Below are 18,509 nucleotides of genomic sequence, written 5' to 3' on the forward strand. Positions count from 1 at the left end.
ACTACTAAGATATCTCAACACTTGTATTTATAGTTAAATTTTAGACAGAAATTAATGAATAGCGTTTTCCAGTCCAACAAAGCCGTCTCAATTATTATTCGCGGCTTTTATTGGTGAGTTTGGTATTTACACGATTGTGTTCCATAATTGAGATTACCACTTTGAACATATATATGAAATCAAGTACGTTTTAAATTCTTTCTCTATTGATATGCTATATTCTATCATGCGTAGCAAATTTTTATTTTGTCTCCTACATATTAGTATAATTAATGAATAAAGTTTGCAAAAATAGTGGACCATTTTTAAGGGTAGGACCAATATAGAAAAAGAAGACTATTTATATGGGACGGGGGACTATCTTTCACCTGTCATCATTCTCTAATACCCCCGCCGTCTCAATAAATATGAAACATTTGGATTTCGCCATCAAATTTTATGTAGTGTTATTTTATTAGTTTATAAAGAGATACTAGAGTAAGAAAGATGAAAAGGTAGAAAGATAGTGTTGTTTCTATTTTAGGAAGCGTTTCGTTTTAATTTTTTATGGGAGAAATGGTTGAAATTAGGAGTTGTGAGGGAGTGAATGATATATTTTATTTATTTATTTCTTATTATAATCAAAGACTCCATGCATATTTTAAGTACATACTCTCTCTGTCCCACTCTAAGTGACACATTTTCCTTTTTAGTTCTCTCACTCTGAATAACACATTTCAAAATATAGAAACAACAATCTCTCTCCTTTTTCTTTTGCTTTATTCTCCCCACTTGACTCATAAAACAACACTACATAAAATCTCATGCCGGATTGGAAATGCTCCTTGTACTTGGAGTGGAACGGATGGAGCGTTTATAATATGTGTTGCATAAAAAGATAAGAAATTAAATCAAATTTTAATTTATAAAATAAATAATAAAAGTAATATAAATTATATTATAGTTTAAGGAGAAAAAAATTAGATGAGTTTTAATAAATACCGATATGAGAACTAGATAAATTTTAGCCAAATTATTTCCATAATATTCTTTAATTTTTGTTAGAAAAACTAGCTGCCATGAGTACGACCATCAACTATGGATCGCCAACAAGGAAAGTAAATAGATTGGCTCCTATATTCTACACCATTTTTGACCATTTAAATACACGTTTTAACTCGGTATGAGTTTAAAAAAATTGTTTGACTTTATAAGAATATATGAAATGAGTGAAAAGGTTAATAGAATGTGAGTCTCATTTTTATATACTCCCTCCATCCCTGAAAAGTATAAACATTTGGTTCGGCACGAGTTTTAATACATAATTGAAAAAGTAAGAGTGAGATAGAATATTTTTTTAAAAATATTGTTAGTGAAAAATGAGTCTGATAAGGGACGTCTTCCCTCAAACAGTAGTCACAGGCTCTCCCCGACGATCAAACCAAGGCATCAAATTAATGCAAAAAATCGTAAAGAACAAGGAAAATAGGGTAACTTGTCATTTCATAACATGGAAAAGAATAACAAATTCCTTTTCATACTAAGGACCCTATGGTTGATTCGATCTACGATCCGAGAAATATCCCAAAAAAGAGCTTATTGGGCTCGACTCAAAAGTTTAAATTAATCGAACCGAGGTAGAATGACACAGAAACTCAAGAGCCTAATTAATAAAGTTAAATCGAGAGTCTAATGGTCAATCCAAGAGTCTTGAAGTGTTTTAGTTTCTTTATTCAATGTGCTTTAGTTTCTTTATTCAATGTTTTAATAAAGTGTAAGGGATGTTTCACATTTCTCTATTTAATTAGCAAGTATAGAAAGTTTCCAATATATTTTATAATGAAAAAGAGGAACTTGATAATATATTATAATTTGAGCTATTTGCTAGTTTGAGGAGAGGATTCTTCGTATTTCTCATTGTTTTCCCAACAATCTATGTTTTGAGATTAATCTAGGTTATACAATTCCGTTTTCTATTTATTACCCGTTTTGTTTTTACTACGTTTCTTCCCTAAGTTGTTTGATAATGCTTCACGTTTGAGTGACACATTCGGAGATGAATCAATATAACTTGCTATATTATCGTGAGAGGAGGTTGGCAAGTTAGGTCCACTTAGTAGACACTACAATTAGCTTCCCTTAAAACGACACTGTTAATTGAGAGTGAGGACTTTATAAGAGTCTTAGGAGCTTTTGGGAGTTATGGATAAGGGTTTGACAACCCAAGTGTTAGTAACCTACGCTTGTGCCGCATGGGCAAAACTTATGTGACTCGTTCTATCTAAGTATAAACTGTGCTAGGGTACTGTAATTGAAATTTGTATAACCATAACTGTGAACGCACATCCCTGGAATTCTCTCATCTCTCATATTTTACCTCTTTAATTACTTGCAATTAGTTGTTTAATTTGCTTTCAAAATGTTTTTAGATTTCAAAATTCCTAAACTTTCGGTTTTCCAAATAGTGAAAGAAGCTTAGTAGAAGGTAGCCAATTTGTGATTGTTTTTCCAGTGTTCGATATCCTGTACTGACCCTTAGCTATACTATATATACTCTGTACACTTGCCGGTTTATTTCGTGCTAATAAAAAGTGTATCAGTCGGCCACTGGTCCTTGGAGCCACCGGCGCCGCTTCAGATGGTTCGACTGTGTCGAACACCAACTGCTCTTCCGCGATCACATGCTCTCTTTGTTGCTGCTGCACGTTACTTGTCTCCGCGCGCGCGCCTTCTCAACTATGCGGATATATACCTGTATCAGGGTCTCATCTCATTAGAGAGAAAAGAGTTTTTAAAATTAGAAAGTTCATACTTTTTTAGGGACGGACTAAAAAGAAAATAGTTCATGCTTTTAAGGGACGGATGGAGTATTAATTTCATAATAGAATATAAATGTAATAAGTCAGTGGAGTATGAGGTCCACTTATTAAAAATGAAAAAAAGTAGATATGTGTTTAAATTGCACACATCCCAAAAAGACAAAACGTATCAGATTTTGGCGGATAGAGGGAGTAACTTTATCATGACTCTAGCATGCTGATGCATACAACTTCAACGTCATCCACTAGCCTCCTTAAAAATATACACCCCCGTCCAAGAAAAATGTCTCGTTTCGTTTTTCTATTTTGGTGTGTCCACAATAATTATTATCATTCTATTTATAAGAACTTTCACACCACATTTTATCTTTCTCCCTATTACTTTATACCTATTCATTGATTCATTATTCATACGGGTACCCAGTCTGTCCTAACCCCACATGCAATCTAGATGTTATTTATTTAAATTTGTACACACGAAATCTCAATATCTAACTAATACTCCTTCCGTCCCTTAAAAATATGAACATTTGGTATGACATGAACTTTAATGTATAATTGGTGAAATAAGAGAGAGCGACAGAGATAAACAGTAGTGTTAGTGGAGAGTGAGCTACACATCATTAGTACGATGTGTAGTGTAAGTAGTGTAATGGTGTAAGTAGTAACTAAAATGATGTATAGGGGTCATGTGTTGTTTAACTATTCCAAAATTAGAAAATTCATATTTTTCAAAGATCGATTAATAAGGAAATACATATATTTCAGGGACGGAGAGAATACTTTTTACTCCTTCCGTCCCATAGAAATAGTCCATTTGGTGTGGGCACGAGTTTTAATATGTCATTGGTAAAGTAAGAGAGAAGGAGAAAAAGTATTTGAAATTGTGTAGTGGGATGATGGAACCCATAAATGACAAAGTAAAAGAGAAGAAGAAAAAGGTTGCCATAAATGCATATGGACTATTTGTATGAGACAGACGAAAAAGAAAATATGGCCTATTTCTATAGGACGCAAGGAGTATTAGTGGTATATCCAAAACACAAAAATAAAGGGGTAGAAATTACAAAATTTTAAAATTAATGTAAAATTTAATACTCCCTCCGTCCCATACTAGATGACACACTTGGAAAATGGCACGAGATTTTAGGAGATGCTATTTTGTGTGTTAAATGGATAGAGAAAATAATATATTTATGGGACAAAGTAAAAAGGAAAATGTGACATCTATTATGGGACGGAGGGAGTATAATTTTTGTAATAAAATAGTATTCCCCCTATTTCTTAAAAATAAGAATTTTTGAAGTGACACAAATTTCAAAGCAAAATTGGTAAAGTAAGAGAGATGAAAAGAAAAATTGGATAAAGTAAGAGAAAGAAGAAAAAATGTAGTGCAATTAGCATTAGTGGATTGTGGAATCCATTTTCTAAAATGGAAGGCTTGTATTTATAAGAAATGGACTAAAAAGTAAAGAGTTTCTAATTTAAGAAATAGAGGAAGTATGTTATTATTCAAGCCTACTCCAACAGTGGTGCTCCATTCCTACTCCAACACTCACAACAAAATAAAATAATCATATAAAGATGTAAGTGATGGTGGGATAATTTTATTTTGTTGTGAGTGTGGATTATAAATGGAGCATCATTGTCAGAGTAGGAGATTCGCTCCGTTATTCAAGTAGCATTAGCGTATGTTGGTCATTACAACTAGATTATTGATAACACTGAAAGCTAAATTTAAAATAGAAAAATTCGTCAAAGACATGCGATAAGAATAAGATATTCACATTTGATATTTGGGTTTGCACATTTTACTACAGATTTGATAACGTAATTGAAAACGTATATTTTCAAGTATAAACTGAACGACATATTTGATCTTTGGGTTTGCACCTTTTACTACAAAATGGAATATATCATTCGAGGTTTTTTTTCAATTTTTCCCCATATTCAAAAAGTTGAACTAATTAAACTTGCACATTTTAAAGAATGCACATAAATTTTTGTTCAGAAAAGGAAACCTGAGTAATTTAGTAAATATTCAGATCTCATAAATAATTTACATGTCTATTATATGGATCACAAAAAGCCTAAGTATCTTACGATATAATGTAAAAAATTCCATTTCCCTAAAAATTAAATATAATAAAATGATTTATATTAACTAGTAAAAGTTTAGATTTCATGAAGCAATTTAGTATTTATTTTAGTGATAAGATGCAGTAGTGATTGATAAAATAATAAGTATCTTACAATATTATGTAAAAAATTCCATTTCACTAAGAAATTAAATATAATAAAATGAGTTATGTTAACTAGTAAAAGTTCAGATTTCATGAAGCAATTTAGGGTTTATTATAGTGATAAGATGCAGTAGTGATTGATAAAATAAGGAAAGAACGAATAAAAAAATTGTTCAACTTGAGGGTTGAAAGTTGAAACACTAGGCTATTGAATTTTTTAGCTTAACCATTAGGCTATCAAATTTTTTAACTTAACCATTAGGCTATCGAATTTTATATGACAAGTATTGAAAACAAATATATTTCTAAAATCAAATAAATAAAATTTAAAGGAAAACACAAAAGGGAAATTAATATTATGGGGCAATTAAATTGGACTTATTACAAAATTTTTATTAGATTTGAGCACACATGTGAAGCTCATATTTATTTATTAATACATAGAAAATACTTAAAAACTAATTGACGTTTCCAGTCCAAGTAAGTGATTGTAGATGCTCAACAAGTTTATCATCATCAAGTTGGAATGCTTTAGCAAGAATATGAGGAGGAACGGACGGCTCAGATCCGAAGATGGATTTAGCAATAGTCATGACTCCTGGATTTTGGCTATTGAAAGCAGCAATCGCAACTGCTTTGGTTTTCCCAATGTTATACTGGAAATGAATCATACCCCGAGGGAACACGAAGATGTCTCCCGCATTCAAGATCTTGGCGAAGAATGGGTTCTTTCCGTTGGGATCAGCCGGGTTTGAGTTGATGAGTCCCGCGTAAAGAGTGCCTTCTAACACAAGGAATATTTCAGCTCCACGTGGATGTAGGTGGGGCGGATTGAGGCCTTCGAGATCAAAGTCAAGACGGGCAATGGCCACTCCCTGTGTGTTGAGACCTGATAGAATCTCATCGTAAACCAACGTAATTTTCGACCCGAGTGGATTTGTCACTTGTCGCGACTCGTTCAGCCCTCCCGCGTAGTAGAAGTCGTCTGCTGTCACGCTTTTCGGGTCCTTGCATATCTTTCCATTCACAAATACTGCATGCAGCATCGGCACAACATACACATATATTTAGAGTTTGCATTTGATTACATCCCTATATATGTATATATTACTCAAATAAACACAATTGATTACCTGCAGCTTCTGTATCATTTACTGCAATGCAGAAATCTTGCAATGGGGCAGGGTCGTATGCTTCCACAGACAATGAAGCAATAGTAAGAATGGCAAAAAATAACAAAACCTGAACTCCCGATGAATTCATCTTATAACTTACTGATTTCTTTTGGTAGATGTTGTGAAGTACTACTAAGATATCTCAACACTTGTATTTATAGTTAAATTTTAGACAGAAATTAATGAATAGCGTTTTCCAGTCCAACAAAGCCGTCTCAATTATTATTCGCGGCTTCTATTGGTGAGTTTGGTATTTACACGATTGTGTTCCATAATTGAGATTACCACTTTGAACATATATATGAAATCAAGTACGTTTTAAATTCTTTCTCTATTGATATGCTATATTCTATCATGCGTAGCAAATTTTTATTTTGTCTCCTACATATTAGTATAATTAATGAATAAAGTTTGCCAAAAATAGTGGACCATTTTTAAGGGTAGGACCAAAATAGAAAAAGAAGACTATTTATATGGGACGGCGGGAGTATATTTAATCTGTCGTCATTCTCTAATACCTCCTCCGTCCCAATAAATATGAAACATTTGGATTTCGCCATCAAATTTTATGTAGTGTTATTTTATTAGTTAATAAAGAGATACTAAAGTAAGAAGATGAAAAAGTAGAAAGCAAGTGTTGTTTCTATTTTAGGAAGCGTTTCTTTTTAATTTTTTATGGGAGAAATGATTGAAATTAGGAGTTCCGAGGGAGTGAATGATAAAATATTTTATTTATTTATTTCTTATTATATTCAAAGACTCCACGCATATTTTAAGTACATAATCTCTCTGTCACAGTCGAAGTGACACATTTTCCTTTTTAGTATCTCTCACTCTGAATAACACATTTCTAAATATAGAAACAAAAATCTCTCTACTTTTTCTTTTACTTTATTCTCTCAACTTTACTCACAGGACAGCACTATATAAAATCTCATGCCGGTTTAAAAATGCTCCTTGTACTTGGAGTGGAACGGATGGGGCGTTTATAATATGTGTTGCATAAAAAGATACGAAAATAAATCAAATTTTAATTTATAAAATAAATAATAAAAGTATTATAAATTATATTCTAGTGTATGGAGAAAAAAATTAGATGAGTTGTAACAAATATCGATATGAGAACTAGATAAATTTTAGCCAAATTATTTCTATAATATTCTTTAATTTTTATTAGAAAAACTAGCCGCCATGAGTACGACCATCAACTATGGATCGCCAACAAGGAAAGTAAATAGATTGGCTCCTATATTCTACACCATTTTTGACCATTTAAATAAACGTTGTAACTCGGCAAGAGTTTAAAAAAATTGTTTGACTTTATAAGAGTATATGAAATGAGTGAAAAGGTTAATAGAATGTGGGTCTCATTTTTATATACTCCCTCCATCCCTGAAAAGTATAAACATTTGGTTCGACACGAGTTTTAATGCATAATTGAAAAAGTAAGAGTGAGATAGAATATATTTTTAAAAATATTGTTAGTGGAAAATGAGTCTGATAAGGAACGTCTTCCCTCAAACAGTAGTCGCGGGCTCTCCCCGATGATCAAACCAAGGTATCAATTTAATGCAAAAAATCGTAAAGAACAAGGAAAATAGGGTAACTTGTTATTTCATAACATGGAAAAGAATAACAAATTCCTTTTCATACTAAGAACCCTAGGATAGATTCGATCTACGATCTGAGAAATAACCCAAAAAAGAGCTTATTGGGCTCGACTTAGAATGACACAGAAACTCAAGAGCCTAATTAATAAAGCTAAATCAAGAGTCTAATGGTCAACCCAAGAGTCTTGAAGTGCTTTAGTTTATTTATCCAATGTTTTAATAAAGTGTAAGGGATGTTTCACATTTCTATATATAATTAGCAAGTCTAGAAAGTTCCCAATAGGTGGAGGGTTGTTCCAAGTTTGCCTATATATAGGCTACGATCTACCTAATGAAAAAGAGGAACTTGATAATATATTATAATTTGAGCTATTTGCTAGTTTGAGGGGAAGATTCTTCTTATTTCTCATTGTTTTCTCAACAATCTATGTTTTTAGATTATTCTATCGTGTGTAATTAAATTCATAGGATTCTACGGAGTTGTTAGTAACGACTTTGGTTATACAATTCCGTTTTCTATTTAATACCTGTTTTGTTTTTACTTCGTTTCTTCTCTAAGTTGTTGGATAATGCATCACGTTTGAGTGACACATTCGGAGATGAATCAATATAACTTGCTACTTTATCGTGAGAGGAGGTTGGCAAGTTAGGTCCACTTAGTAGACACTACAATTAGCTTCCCTTAAAATGACACTGTTAATTGAGAGTGATGACTTTATAATAGTCTTAGGAGCTTTTGGGAGTTACGGATCTAGGTTTGACAACCCTAGTGTTAGTAACCTGTGTAACATCCCGACTTTTTCTACCTTTTTATTTTGTGTTCTTGAAAGGACTGTCGTTTGTGCACTTGAAAATTTTTCGACCTTGTTTTTTTTACGAGAGAAGTATTTCACTTTTGTGGCCAAACAATTATTCTTTCGTAGCCCAATTTGAAACTCAATTGTTACGAGCCCAAAATGATACCTACACGAAAGAATAGACCACGTATCAAATACACTTTCGACAACAAATCAGGACGAAAAGTTGGATAAGAACCGCGTCACATCAAGACGAAAAGTGGGATAAAAACCACGTCGCACCAGGCACGTTTTCCAACGATGGCCGCATTAATCACTCGTCGCATCAAAACGAAAAGACGTGAATTTTTGTCTTTTATGAAAATTTTTTTTTTCTATAAATACAACCTCCCTCCACTTCAAATCCTTTACTTCACTACCAAAGAATTGAGAAATCCGAGAGAGAGAAGAGAGAGGGGATGGAAGAACGAATTTCCGACCACCTACCTGTCGGGAACGGCGTCGGCGGCTGGGGGAGATCCTCGGCGACGGTGGCTGGAGCGGACCGCAACGGCGAGCCGCCGCGCGTACAGCAGCGGTGGCGGTAGCGTGGTGGCGGCGTGAGCATAGCCGAGAAAGAGAAGAGGAGAAAGAGAGGAGCACGGCGTGAAGGCTTTAAACGAACGAGGTAGGGCTTTCTAACTAAGTTTTTCGTGGGCTTTCTGTTAAAGTTACAGTTTTTACGAAAAGTATTTCACGTGGACTTTCGAACTAAAGTGTTTTCAAGAGCTTTAGTTTTAATATTTTGATTCGAGCATCATTTTATGTGACGAAATTCCTTTTAACTGAGATTGCGAGTATTATTAATTTTATTCGATGTTGATGTGATTATGTGCTTAAAGTGAAATAATTAAGTGAAATAATTAAGTGAAAGTGATGTTATGTGATATATGTGTTGGTTTATCGAGTGATTTGTGATTTGCTCGACTTGTTGATGTGATATGAGATGATGCTCGATCTTGACGGAACAAAAATTGAATTATGTTTCAAAAACGTTTTGAGGAAAATAAAGTTGAAAAGATTATGTCAAGACATATTTTGTTTTGGAACTATGCCTATCTGACTGCAACGATGAATGGAATGGATTGATGGGAGACCGTGGGAGGTAACCACTTCCCCGGCACTTGAATGTTAAGATATGATGAATGATGAAAGGAATGATGAATGATGAATGGACTTATGAATGAACAAGAGATAGTGAAATCGGGTTTGTCAGATACGGCATATGTTCCAGGACAATAGATCGAAAGATCGCTTTTGAAAAAGGAAAAGAAAAAAATGTTTAGTGTTCTCGGACTTTTCCTAAAATCCCGAGTTCATTCAAAGAGTGGCTTGACAAAATCTGTTTTTATAAAATATATTTTGGCACGTGTCCACTGAGTACACCAAGTACTCAGCCCTGCATATGTTTTCTCTATGTGCAGGTTGAGCGGTGACGAGCGCGGTGGGTGTTGAGCATGAAAGTGAAGAAGATTGTAAATAAAACTTTCTGAATATATTATGTCTTCATACATAATAGTATTCTACTCTCGAATGCTTCCGCCAAGTATTGTTGAGATAATTTTATCTCGAGTTGCTGATTGTTGAAAGGACACTCTGATTTTATTCGAGCTTTTCCCATTTGTTTGGAGCTAAAGTCGAGTTTGCACTCTGTGTATCATACACTCTGAAATATATTATTCTTTTAAGCTAATTGAACCTTTCTTATGAACTGTTTTCCTTAAATGCTATTCTTAATGTTTGTCCCTTGGTCACGATCGCCTCGTTTGTAACACCCCTGGGGTGGGCGGGCGTGACAACCTGCGCTTGTGCCGCATGGGCAAAACTTATGTGACTCGTTGTATCGAAGTATAAACTGTGCTAGGATATTGTAGTTGGAATTTGTATAACCATAACTGTGAACGCACATCCCTGGAATTCTCTCATGTCTCATATTTTACCTCTTTAATTACTTGCAATTAGTTGTTTAATTTGCTTTCAAACTGTTTTTAATTTTCAAAATTCTAAAACTTTCGATTTTCTAAATAGTGAAAGAAGCTTAGTAGAAGGTAGTCAATTTGTGATTGTTTTTCCTGTGTTCGATATCCGGTACTGACCTTTAACTATACTATATATACTCTGTATACTTCCTCCATCCCAATAAATATGAAACATTTGGATTTCGCCATCAAAATTTATGTAGTGTTATTTTATTAGTTAATAAAGAGATACTCGAGTAAGAAAGATGAAAAATTAGAAAGATAGTGTTGTTTCTATTTTAGGAAGCGTTTCGATTTAATTTTTTATGGGAGAAATGATTGAAATTAGGAGTTCTGAGGGAGTGAATGATAAAATATTTTATTTATTTATTTCTTATTATAATCAAAGTCTCCACGCATATTTTAAGTACATACTCTCTCTGTCCCACTCTAAGTGACACATTTTCCTTTTTAGTATCTCTCACTCTGATTAACACATTTCTAAATATAAAAACAACTATCTCTCTGCTTTTTCTTTTACTTTATTCTATCCACTTTACTCACAAAACAAAACTACATAAAATCTCATACCGGATTGAAAATGTTCCTTGTACTTGGAGTGGAACGGATGTAGCGTTTATAATATGTGTTGCTTAAAAAGATGCGAAAATAAATCAAATTTTAATTTATAAAATAAATAATAAAAGTAATATAAATTATATGGCGAAAAAAATTAGATGAGTTGTAACAAATATCGATATGAGAACTAGATTAATTTTAGCCAAATTATTTCCATAATATTCTTTAATTTTTGTTAGAAAAACTAGCTGCCATGATTACGACCATCAACTATGGATCGCCAACATGGAAAGTAAATAGATTGGCTCCTATATTCTACACCAATTTTGACCATTTAAATACACGTTTTAACTCGGCATGAGTTTAAAAATTTTTTTGACTTTATAAGAGTATATGAAATGAGTGAAAAGGTTAATAGAATGTGGGTCTCGCTTTTATATACTCCCTCCATCCCTGAAAAGTATAAACATTTGGTTCGGCACGAGTTTTAATACATAATTGAAAAAGTAAGAGTGAGATAGAATATTTTTTAAAAAATATTGTTAGTGGAAAATGGGTCTGATAAGGGATGTCTTCCCTCAAACAGTAGTCGCGGGCTCTCCCCGACGATCAAACCAAGGCATCAAATTAATGCAAAAAATCGTAAAGAACAAGGAAAATAGGGTAACTTGTCATTTCATAACATGGAAAAGAATAACAAATTCCTTTTCATACTATGGACCCTAGGGTTGATTCGATTTACGATCCGAGAAATATCCCAAAAAAGAGCTTATTGGGCTCGACTCAAAAGTTTAAATAAATCGAACCGAGGTAGAATGACACAGAAACTCAAGAGCCTAATTAATAAAACTAAATCAAGAGTCTAATGGTCAATCCAAGAGTCTTGAAGTGCTTTAGTTTCTTTATTCAATGTTTTAATAAAGTGGAAGGGATGTTTCACATTTCTCTATTTAATTAGCAAGTATAGAAAGTTCCCAATATATTTCATAATGAAAAATAGGAACATGATACTATATTATAATTTGAACTATTTGCTAGTTTGAGGAGAGGATTCTTCTTATTTCTCATTGTTTTCCCAACAATCTATGTTTTTAGATTAATCTATCATATGTAACTAAATTCATTGGATTCTAGGGATGCGTTAGTAACGACTTTGGTAATACAATTCCGTTTTCTATTTATTACCCATTTTGTTTTTACTACATTTCTTCCCTAAGTTGTTGGATAATGCTTCACGTTTGAGTGACACATTCGGAGATGAATCAATATAACTTGCTATATTATCGTGAGAGGAGGTTGGCGAGTTAGGTCCACTTAGTAGACACTACAATTAGCTTCCCTTAAAACGACACTGTTAATTGAGAGTGAGGACTTTATAAGAGTCTTAGGAGCTTTTGGGAGTTACGGATCTAGGTTTGACAACCCTAGTGTTAATAACCTACGCTTGTGCCGCATGGGCAAAACTTATGTGACTCGTTGTATCGAAGTATGAACTGTGCTAGGGTATTGTAGTTGGAATTTGTATAACCATAACTGTGAACGCACATCCCTAGAATTCTCTCATCTCTCATATTTTACCTCTTTAATTACTTGCAATTAGTTGTTTCATTTGCTTTCAAACTGTTTTTAGTTTTCAAAATTCCAAAACTTTCGGTTTTCCAAATAGTGAAAGAAGCTTAGTAGAAGGTAGCCAATTTGTGATGGTTTTTCTAGTGTTCGATATCCGGTACTGACCCTTAGCTATACTATATATATTCTGTATACTTGCCGGTTTATTTAGTGCTAATAAAAAGTGTATCAGTCGGCCACTGGTCCTTGGAGCCACCGGCGCCGCTTCAGATGGTTCGACTGTGTCGAACACCAACTGCTCTTCCGCGATCACATCCTCTCTTTGTTGCTGCTGCACATTACTTGTCTTCGCGCGCGCGCCTTCTCGACTATGCAGAGATATACCTGTATCAGGGTCTCATCTCATTAGAGAGAAAAGTGTTTTTAAAATTAGAAAGTTCATACTTTTTAGGGACGGACTAAAAAGAAAATAGTTCATGCTTTTAAGGGACGGATGGAGTATTAATTTCATAATAGAATATAAATGTAATAAGTCAGTGTTGTATGAGGTCCACTTATTAAAAATGAAAAAAGTAGATATGTGTTTAAATTGCACACATCCTAAAAAGAACAAATTTCTTTTTCATACTATGGACCCTAGGGTTGATTCGATTTACGATCCGAGAAATATCCCAAAAAAGAGCTTATTGGGCTCGACTCAAAAGTTTAAATAAATCGAACCGAGGTAGAATGACACAGAAACTCAAGAGCCTAATTAATAAAGCTAAATCAAGAGTCTAATGGTCAATCCAGGAGTCTTGAAGTGCTTTAGTTTCTTTATTCAATGTTTTAATAAAGTGTAAGGGATGTTTCACATTTCTCTATTTAATTAGCAAGTATAGAAAGTTCCCAATATATTTCATAATGAAAAAGAGGAACTTGATAATATATTATAATTTGAGCTATTTGCTAGTGTGAGGAGAGGATTCTTCTTATTTCTCATTGTTTTCCCAACAATCTATGGTTTTAGATTAATCTATCATATGTAACTAAATTCATTGGATTCTAGGGATGTGTTAGTAACGACTTTGGTTATACATTTCCGTTTTCTATTTATTACCCGTTTTATTTGTACTACGTTTCTTCCCTAAGTTGTTGGATAATGCTTCACGTTTGAGTGACACATTCGGAGAAGAATCAATATAACTTGCTACATTATCGTGAGAGGAGGTTGGCGAGTTAGGTCCACTTAGTAGACACTACAATTAGCTTCCCTTAAAACGACACTGCTAATTGAGAGTGAGGACTTTATAAGGGTCTTAGGAGCTTTTGGGAGTTACGGATCTAGGTTTGACAACCCTAGTGTTAATAACCTACGCTTGTGCCGCATGGGCAAAACTTATGTGACTCGTTGTATCGAAGTATGAACTGTGCTAGGGTATTGTAGTTGGAATTTGTATAACCATAACTGTGAACGCACATCCCTAGAATTCTCTCATCTCTCATATTTTACCTCTTTAATTACTTGCAATTAGTTGTTTCATTTGCTTTCAAACTGTTTTTAGTTTTCAAAATTCCAAAACTTTCGGTTTTCCAAATAGTGAAAGAAGCTTAGTAGAAGGTAGCCAATTTGTGATGGTTTTTCTAGTGTTCGATATCCGGTACTGACCCTTAGCTATACTATATATATTCTGTATACTTGCCGGTTTATTTAGTGCTAATAAAAAGTGTATCAGTCGGCCACTGGTCCTTGGAGCCACCGGCGCCGCTTCAGATGGTTCGACTGTGTCGAACACCAACTGCTCTTCCGCGATCACATCCTCTCTTTGTTGCTGCTGCACATTACTTGTCTTCGCGCGCGCGCCTTCTCGACTATGCAGAGATATACCTGTATCAGGGTCTCATCTCATTAGAGAGAAAAGTGTTTTTAAAATTAGAAAGTTCATACTTTTTAGGGACGGACTAAAAAGAAAATAGTTCATGCTTTTAAGGGACGGATGGAGTATTAATTTCATAATAGAATATAAATGTAATAAGTCAGTGTTGTATGAGGTCCACTTATTAAAAATGAAAAAAGTAGATATGTGTTTAAATTGCACACATCCTAAAAAGAACAAATTTCTTTTTCATACTATGGACCCTAGGGTTGATTCGATTTACGATCCGAGAAATATCCCAAAAAAGAGCTTATTGGGCTCGACTCAAAAGTTTAAATAAATCGAACCGAGGTAGAATGACACAGAAACTCAAGAGCCTAATTAATAAAGCTAAATCAAGAGTCTAATGGTCAATCCAGGAGTCTTGAAGTGCTTTAGTTTCTTTATTCAATGTTTTAATAAAGTGTAAGGGATGTTTCACATTTCTCTATTTAATTAGCAAGTATAGAAAGTTCCCAATATATTTCATAATGAAAAAGAGGAACTTGATAATATATTATAATTTGAGCTATTTGCTAGTGTGAGGAGAGGATTCTTCTTATTTCTCATTGTTTTCCCAACAATCTATGGTTTTAGATTAATCTATCATATGTAACTAAATTCATTGGATTCTAGGGATGTGTTAGTAACGACTTTGGTTATACATTTCCGTTTTCTATTTATTACCCGTTTTATTTGTACTACGTTTCTTCCCTAAGTTGTTGGATAATGCTTCACGTTTGAGTGACACATTCGGAGAAGAATCAATATAACTTGCTACATTATCGTGAGAGGAGGTTGGCGAGTTAGGTCCACTTAGTAGACACTACAATTAGCTTCCCTTAAAACGACACTGCTAATTGAGAGTGAGGACTTTATAAGGGTCTTAGGAGCTTTTGGGAGTTACGGATCTAGGTTTGACACCCTAGTGTTAGTAACCTACGCTTGTGCCGCATGGGCAAAACTTATGTGACTCGTTCTATCGAAGTATAAACTGTGCTAGGGTATTATAGTTGGAATTTGTATAACCATAACTGTGAACGCACATCCCTGGAATTCTCTCATCTCTCATATTTTACCTCTTTAATTACTTGCAATTAGTTGTTTAATTTTCTTTCAAAATGTTTTTAGTTTTCAAAATTCCAAAACTTTCGGTTTTCCAAATATTGAAAGAAGCTTAGTAGAAAGTAGCCGATTTGTGATTGTTTTTTCAGTGTTCGATATCCGGTACTGACCCTTAGCTATACTATATATACTCTGTATACTTGCCGGTTTATTTAGTGCTAATAAAAAGTGTATCAGTCGACCACTGGTCCTTGGAGCCACTGGCACCGCTTCAGATGGTTCGACTGTGTCGAACACCAACTGCTCTTCCGCGATCACATCCTCTCTTTGTTGCTGCTGCACGTTACTTGTCTCCGCGCGCGCGCCTTCTCGACTATGCGGAGATATACCTGTATCAAGGTCTCATCACATTAGAGAGAAAAAAGTTTTTAAAATTAGAAAGTTCATACTTTTTAGGGACGAACTAAAAAGAAAATAGTTCATGCTTTTAAGGGACGGATGGAGTATTAATTTCATAATAGAATATAAATGTAATAAGTCAGTGTTGTATGAGGTCCACTTATTAAAAATGAAATAAGTAGGTATGTGTTTAAATTGCACACATCCCAAAAAGACAAAAACGTGTTAGATTTTGGCGGATAGAGGGAGTAACTTTTTCATGACTCTAGCATGCTGATGCATACAACTTCAACGTCTCACGATACTCATCCGCTAGCTTCCTTAAAAATATACACCCCCGTTCAAGAAAAATGTCTCGTTTCATTTTTCTATTTTGGTGTGACCACAATAATTATTCTTATTATATTTATGAGAACTTTCACACCACATTTTTTCTTTCTCCCTAATACTTTATACCTATTCATTGATTCATTCTTCATACGGATACTCAGTCTATCCTAACCCCACAAGCAATCTAGATGTTATTCATTTAAATTTGTACACACGAAATCTCAATATCTAACTAATACTCATTCAGTCCCTCAAAAATATGAACATTTGGTATGACATGAACTTTAATGTATAATTGGTGAAATATGAGAGAGTGAGAGAGATAAATAGTAGTGTTAGTGGAGAGTGAGCTACACATCATTAGTACGATGTGTAGTGTAAGTAGTGTAATGGTGTAAGTTGTAACTAAAATGATGTATAAGGGTCATGTGTTGTTTAACTATTCCAAAATTAGAAAATTCATATTTTTTAAAGATCGATTAATAAGGAAATACATATATTTCTGGGATGGAGAGAATACTTTTTACTCCCTCCGTCCCATAGAAATAGTCCTTTTGGTGTTGGCACGAGTATTAGTGGTATATCCAAAACACAAAAATAAAGGGGTAGAAATTAGAAAATTTTAAAATTAATGTAAAATTTAATACTCCCTCCGTCCCATACTAGATGGCACACTTGGAAAATGACACGAGATTTTAGGAGATGCTGTTTTGTGTGTTAAATGGATAGAGAAAATAATATATTTATATTAATATGAGACAGAACTTTTTCCAAAAAAAGAAATGTGACATATTTTACGGGACAAACTAAAAAAGAAAGTGTGACATCTATTATGGGACGGAGGGAGTAGAATTTTTGTAATAAAATAGTATTTCCCCTGTTTCTTAAAAATAAGAATTTTTGAAGTGACACAGATTTCAAAGCAAAATTGATAAAGTAAGAGAGATGAACAGAAAAATTGAATAAAGTAAGAGAAAGAAGAAAAAATGTAGTGCAATTAGTATTAGTGGATTGTGGAATCCATTTCCTAAAATGAAAGGCTTGTATTTATAAGAAATGGACTAAAAAGTAAAGAGTTTCTAATTTAAGAAATATAGGAGGAATGTTATTATTCAAGCCTACTCCAACAGTGGTGCTCCATTCCTACTCCAACACTCACAACAAAATAAAATAATCTTATAAAGATGTAAGTGATGGTGAGATAATTTTATTTTGTTGTGAGTGTGGATTATAAATGGAGCATCATTGTCAGAGTAGGAGATTCGCTCCGTTATTCAAGTAGCATTAGCGTATGTTGGTCATTACAACTAGATTATTGATAACACTGAAAGCTTAATTTTAAATAGAAAAATTCGTCAAAGAAATGTGATAAGAATAAGATATTCACATTTGATATTTGGGTTTGCACCTTTTACTACATATTTGATAACGTAATTGATAACGTATATTTTCAAGTGTAAACTGAACGACGGATTTGATCTTTGGGTTTGCACCTTTTACTACAAAATGGAACATACCATTCGAGGTTTTTTTTATCAATTTTTCGCCATATTCAAAAAGTTGAACTAATTAAACTTGCACATTTTTATAGAATGCACATAAATTTTTGTTCAGAAAAGGAAACATGAGTAATTTAGTAAATATTCAGATCTCATAAATATTTTACATGTCTATTATATGGATCACAAAAAGCCTAAGTATCTTACGATATAATGTAAAAAATTCCATTTCCCTAAGAAATTAAATATAATAAAATGATTTATGTTAACTAGTAAAAGTTTAGATTTCATGAAGCAATTTAGGGTTTATTTTATTGATAAGATGCAGTAGTGATTGATAAAATAAGGAAAGAACGAATAAAAAAATTGTTCAACTTGAGGGTTGAAAGTTGAAACACTAGGCTATCGAATTTTTTAACTTAACTATTAGGCTATTAAATTTTTTAACTTAACCATTAGGCTATCGAATTTTATATGACAAGTATTGAAAACAAATATATTTCTAAAATCAAATAAATAAAATTTAAAGCATAACACAAAAGGGAAATTAATA

The 18,509-nt window shown here is 33.4% G+C and overlaps 1 protein-coding gene across 1 annotated transcript; it reads right to left on the reverse strand.

Annotated features, from left to right (window-relative positions):
• Positions 1–5,366: 5,366 nt before the first annotated feature.
• LOC121767799 (germin-like protein subfamily 1 member 11) lies at positions 5,367–6,344 on the reverse strand. The gene is made up of 2 exons (XM_042164126.1): positions 6,175–6,344; positions 5,367–6,074 (listed from the first exon to the last, which is right to left on the reverse strand). Exons 1-2 carry the CDS (start codon positions 6,302–6,304, stop codon positions 5,500–5,502), a joined length of 705 nt encoding a protein of 234 aa, XP_042020060.1. The 5' UTR covers positions 6,305–6,344; the 3' UTR covers positions 5,367–5,499.
• Positions 6,345–18,509: the final 12,165 nt, after the last annotated feature.

The sequence above is a fragment of the Salvia splendens genome, chromosome 15 (assembly GCF_004379255.2).
Source record: "Salvia splendens isolate huo1 chromosome 15, SspV2, whole genome shotgun sequence".
In the NCBI taxonomy this organism is placed as follows: domain Eukaryota; kingdom Viridiplantae; phylum Streptophyta; class Magnoliopsida; order Lamiales; family Lamiaceae; genus Salvia; species Salvia splendens.

Bases quoted from the DNA above. Each gene is read 5' to 3' on its own strand.
- LOC121767799 (XM_042164126.1), bottom strand. From the start codon at position 6,304: ATGAATTCATCGGGAGTTCAGGTTTTGTTATTTTTTGCCATTCTTACT. The intron at 6,075-6,174 runs GTAATCAATTGT...TGCTGCATGCAG, and splicing joins AAATGATACAGAAGCTGCAG to TATTTGTGAATGGAAAGATA.